The sequence below is a fragment of the Atractosteus spatula genome, chromosome 1 (genome assembly GCF_055471065.1).
Source record: "Atractosteus spatula isolate fAtrSpa1 chromosome 1, fAtrSpa1.hap1, whole genome shotgun sequence".
Taxonomy (NCBI): Eukaryota; Metazoa; Chordata; class Actinopteri; order Semionotiformes; family Lepisosteidae; genus Atractosteus; species Atractosteus spatula.
In genome coordinates, this window is record NC_142706.1 from 47,996,048 (window position 1) to 48,001,758 (window position 5,711).

Below are 5,711 nucleotides of genomic sequence, written 5' to 3' on the forward strand. Positions count from 1 at the left end.
TAGAAACAAGGACCAAAAATAAACTTAAACATTAAAACGTTAACTTGAATCGTTTTTATACACCCGAGAAGAACTACGTTTCCCACAATTCCGCTAAAAAGAACAGGCGCGTAATAACTGTATTCTGCCGATTTGAACAAAAAGACATTGGTGATTGGTTGAACTGACGAGGCACCCTCTAATTATCTAGAAATGTAATTGGCTCGTAATGGAGTTCCAGGTCCCGGATGTTGTACTTTCGCTTGCATATAACAGAGAGAAGGCGGGATATGAGTTTAAATCAGGCAGGGAGAGGAGAGTGGTGTTAGCAGCGCGCATATTTTGTAATTGTAGTTACTGACTGGAATAAAATGGTAAGCGGTTTTCGTGACTTTGTTAGTAGGCCTTGATCTTGCACCGTGTATTCCCAATGTAGGTAAATTGGGGTGGAATTACTGAAGACGAGTTGCATCGTGGCGCACCAGAACGCAGTTGGCGTCTGTTTTGCACGTACGCTTGTCTCTTGGAAGTTAATCTGATTAGCCTTCGTTTTTGGTTTGTCCTTGCATTTCCTATCTATGAGCAGTACTGATCTGCTACAATGTGCTTTTCAGGCTGGAGGGAAAGCAGGGAAGGACTCCGGAAAGACCAAGACAAAGGCTGTTTCGCGCTCACAGAGAGCCGGGCTGCAGGTCTGTATCGCATCTCTTCCTCTGCAGTGGGGGAAGCCGGCAAAGCGTGTGGTTATGTGGTGTTGAACTATTGAAAAGCGTGAGGGGGGGTTCCGATTCACGTGGATCGCGATGTTGCGGAAGTTAGGGGTACACGTTTCTCAAAGACACGTTGTAGTTAAGAATGTTTTGTTGTATAACCTTATCAAAACCGCACCTTAAGTGGGCGCCCGTGGGGCAAATATCTTGCTAATCGGGAGATACTAACGCCTTTTCTGCTTGTTTTCATTCTCATTGGTAGTTTCCAGTGGGTCGTATTCACCGGCATCTGAAATCCAGGACCACGAGCCACGGGCGTGTGGGAGCCACCGCAGCTGTGTATAGCGCGGCCATTCTGGAGTACCTGACCGCCGAGGTGTGTTGGCTGCTTACGGGCAAAACCTCTGTGGGGCAGAAGCTGCAGTGAAGGTGTATTAATTGCTTTATATCGAATCCACGCTGCTTCCGAACTGTTCCTACTCCCCTCCTCTCTCCGTTCAGAAGTGCCAGGCTCCCTGACATGTGCGGGGACTGCATTGCTGGTGGTTCCCCCCGGGCTGCAGCAGAGGCGGGAAGGCGGCGGGGACACTGGCGATAAAGGCACCCTTTCTGTCTCCCCAGGTTCTGGAGCTGGCAGGAAATGCGTCTAAAGACCTGAAAGTAAAGCGCATCACTCCGCGTCACTTGCAGCTGGCGATTCGAGGGGACGAGGAGTTGGACTCGCTCATTAAGGCGACCATCGCGGGTGGTGGTAAGGAACACTTTTGTACCGTGCTAGCCCTCCTCTTCATTTGTGCAGATGTGCCACGTTTGGTAGACGGGAGCACTTAAACGGTTAATAAACAATAAGCAAGGCAGAGCTATCTCTGCTTTTTTTTTAAATTCCTTTCTGTAGTATAACGTTGCCTGTGTGGAATTGAAGCCATCATTGAATCTGTCTAGTTACTTGGCCTATTTCTTTGCTTACGTCCTATACCTGAGATCTGCAAATACCACACGTGAAATACTGGAAGAGTGGAGAGGCTGCTTTTTGTTTTTAAGCTTCTAAATTATGGAACTCCCTACCACTTTTTATTAGGCAGTCAAGCTTGGTACATTGTTTGAAAACGCATTTGAAAATATATTTTTAATTTAGCTTTTAGTTAATGGTTCTTTGTTCTTTCTATTTATCTTTTATTCTTATTTTATTAAAACTTTCCTAATTTCTTTTTCAAGCATAAAATGACATTTATGTTGCTTTACTGATTACTGTTTTCCTTTACAACTGAAAGTAGATCTCTTCATTTTAAGATTTTATTTTTACGCTTGGTTTGTAAAGCACTTTTGCTGCTATTTGTATGAAAGGTGGTCTATAAATAGTTTATTTTTATAAGTCCTTTGACATTCTCAAATACCAGGGGGATGTTCCTTATTTATAACCTGTTTGCACTTCAAAACATCTATGTTTTGGAGAGGAGGAATGGGAAGACTTCTGGTGTCCACCTTGATTCTGAGGTCTTGAGAAAATGACACCAGTTTTCACTGATGCACAAGCCTTTTAATCTGACCTGGAAAAGTGCAGGCCTTAACACTCTGAAATTGAATTTTGTCCACAGGTGTTATCCCTCACATCCACAAGTCGCTGATTGGGAAGAAGGGACAGCAGAAAACTGTATAACTCAAGCTGACGCTGGCTAAGCTATCTCAGGACTAATAATGGTTTAAAGGGTTGTTCTTAAAGAGCATGAGATTTGTTCCGCTTTGTATTAGACTTTTTAAATTGTTTTGAGCTTTGCATATTCTCATTTCTGGGGTATTTTAAATACATTGGCTTCAAAGAAGCCTGATTTATTTTAATACTAGGTTGAGGTACTGCAGCAGTATTGTTTCCTATTTAATGTGTGATCCAGGAACTGATTCGTTCTGTTAAATTTAAAATCCACTTAATATGATTGAAGTTTTGTCCTGGAATAAAGTTAAAGTATTGACTGCTTTGTTTCCAATGCTATAAAGCTTTATGATTTTGGTGAATTTGGAAATGCATGTTTTGAAGTACAGTATATTAAGTAGTTTGAAGTACTTGGCAGCACATGTTTAAAATATTGTATCTCCAAATACCCACCTGCATAAGGATTATCAGTTGATCAGTTTTGTGTGCAACCACACTAGTTCCTGTTTCTAGCTGAGAAACCTACCTAAAATGTATTTTTTTCTTATGGTTTTGACTTGCACAGTCCACCATGGGAGATCAGATTATCTGAGCAGCTGTACAGGATTCTTGAAATATTAAATACACTGGTATTTGAATAATGGTAGGCTGTATGTATTGACTAAATTGATACCGGTTTCTCAATGGGGTGTTTACAAAAAAAAGCTTACTATAACAATCCTGTGAAATATTTGGACTATCTTGTCCTGATGTTTGGTTAAATGGTCTGTGGTAATATTGACTTAAGTATGCATCAACTCCTTACAAAGAAATGCATAAAAAGCTCAGGTCACTTTTAAAGTTAATGTTCTGCAATTGTTTAGTTATATTCTGTTTTCACCTGTTAAATGTCTGACTTTCCATCAACTGTATGTTCCAGGTTAATTAAATACTAATCAAATGGCTTAGAGCTCAGCTGGAACAAACTTGGGCTGAGTGTTAGAAATATGTATTAGCAGTATCAGTATGTTTGCAGTGTTGAGTAGTTAAGACTGCACTTTGAAAGCTAAGATTACTGATGGGATGTTGCTGTTTTATCCTTAAGCAGGGTACTTCAATCAAATTGTTCCAATAAATGCCTTGTTCTAGAAGTGAGTCTCATGTTTGTTGTAAATTAATATTTCTCACCGGACTTGATTAGTGTAAGCATGTGTGATCCTAATATTTGTTCCCAGCATGAGTTTTGGCTCCCCTTACAGTTAGGGCTTTAAGAGGGAGTGCAATTGACTGTTATGTACTTGACAAAAAAAAATCCCATGCTGTTGGATTTGTTTGGTTTTCAAAGCCTGTTTTTTAAATTTCTTTCAGCTCCTTTAAAAGGTGGCTTGGTATTTCCAATTCTAAACCTTGTTGCCTATTCAAGAGGTTGCAAACGAGTAAATTGATTGATCATTGATCTGGCCATCCACAACCCTTTGGGTTCCTGATTTTAAATTCACATCAACCATTTCCAAAGGTGCCCTCTGCATTCAGTTTCACAGATACTGAAGTTACCTGGATTACTTGTCAGTGCCTTTCTAAACTTTTGAATACTGGTATCAAGTTTGCCTTTAGTCTTGTTGACATTCTCTCTCCCACCCCCCCCACCCCCCCAATTGTTTTTGCTTGCTCTTTGTATCATTTCCAGAAAAGCAATATCTTTTTAACCTTGGGGCAAATTGGATGGAGGTATTTTTATATAAAGGTCTCCTAGTGCATTGTACAATTGTTTTGCATCCTTACATTGTAAGAAACTGCATCAACCTCTAATCTTTTCAGAAATTTAAGCCAATAACTATTTTGTATTTGTAGCAATAGTGTACATTAAATGTTCAACGACAGGTTTGCCCTGTCTTGAATTTTGTATAAAATATTGAATTCATTTAGCTACTTCTACAGTCTTTACTAAAAATAGCTTCACTCAAAGTTAACTTAAACTGGTGGTTTGGAACCAACCAATTTAGGTAATGGGTTAAGGCTCTGGTCATGGTAAGAGTGTATCATTTCCACTTGCTTGTAATGAAGTGATAAGTTAATGGCTTATTAAATACATTTGTTCTTTGTACTCAAATTAAGGGAGCAAATTCTCAAACTCTAGTTGGAGAGGATGTTAAGCTATTCTGAAAAAATACACATGAAATTTAGTATTTGTAAACCAATATTTAATCTGTTTTAATTTTCTCCAGGATACTTGCTTCATTACCACTGTAGTAAATCTTTGAAAGTAATTCAAATTCTTGGAGGCCTCCATACTTGCTTTATTATTGCAGCCAAGCTGTTACTCAGTTGAACACTTATTTGACTTGTATATTTTAGCTGTTGAGTGGTTTTCAATTAAAATGCTGATTTAAGTAAGCTCGGCAGAGATGAAAGCAACTGTGGGAGCTCCCAGGCCCACAGAACCCCTGCTCTATATTGTGAACCTATAGCTTCCAGAAGTTGGGTGCACATGTATTAATCTATTAAAGGATCTTTTACCAGAGTGGGTTTCTGTACATTTTATTTTATCCTATATCTCTAAATGATTAAACGTAACATTGCCCGTTTCATTGACAGTAATTGTTCAGTCTTGGGAAGCAGATATACCAGGTTACCATTAAATCAACTGGATTGGGGCTCCTCAGGAGGGGCCTTTCTTGAGCAGGAATGTACAGTCCTGACCCTACAGTCTTGCAACCTCTGCATGTTTTCATTCCACTGTAGTACTTAACCAATTCCTGCTGATGGTAGTTATACCTGTTGGACACGGCAGTAATGCCTGCAGTGGAGAGATGTACTGTAAAAACTGCTGGGGGGGGTGTTCTTCACCTTTACTGCCGTTTGCATCCCTTTGGCTCTCAATATTGTTCTTGTGCCTCATCAAAAAAAAAAAAAAAATAATTGAAGTAAGTTAGTTATTGAAACCTAAGAACAATAGAATGAAGCTTTTTATTTTGATGTCAAATTGAGAATACATGGGAAAAGTTGCACTTTTTAGAATGATAAATTTTAATTTTAAAGTTTAAATTTTAATACCCATGTTTGAAGCAAAGTAGTTGTCCTTCATGTGTTGGCGATTAATTTGTTTTGATTTACCTTCTAAAACAATCTGGCCTGTCAATCTGCACCCCAAAAAAGAGCTTCTTGCACCCCAGGGGCTGCCTGAGCCCCAGGTTCAGGATGGCTGTTCTAGGCTGAGAGATGTGTGGTCCCTGTTTGAGGCACCTCAGCCTTGGATGTTGAACTTTAGGTTTCTGAACCGAAAAGCATTAAAAGCATGTTGTTTCTGACCTTTTTTAGATGTTTTTAGAATCTCCTCTAGGGAGAAAGTTTAGGCTCCAATACTCATTTTAATTGCGTGGACCCTAAATAGATTT

At 39.5% G+C, this 5,711-nt stretch overlaps 1 protein-coding gene across 1 annotated transcript; it reads left to right on the plus strand.

The window, feature by feature from the left end:
• Positions 1-234: 234 nt before the first annotated feature.
• On the plus strand, positions 235-3,464 carry LOC148840993 (histone H2A.Z). Its single transcript, XM_088911608.1, has 5 exons — positions 235-353; positions 594-671; positions 952-1,065; positions 1,311-1,440; positions 2,285-3,464. Exons 1-5 carry the CDS (start codon positions 351-353, stop codon positions 2,344-2,346), a joined length of 387 nt encoding a protein of 128 aa, XP_088767734.1. The 5' UTR covers positions 235-350; the 3' UTR covers positions 2,347-3,464.
• Positions 3,465-5,711: the final 2,247 nt, after the last annotated feature.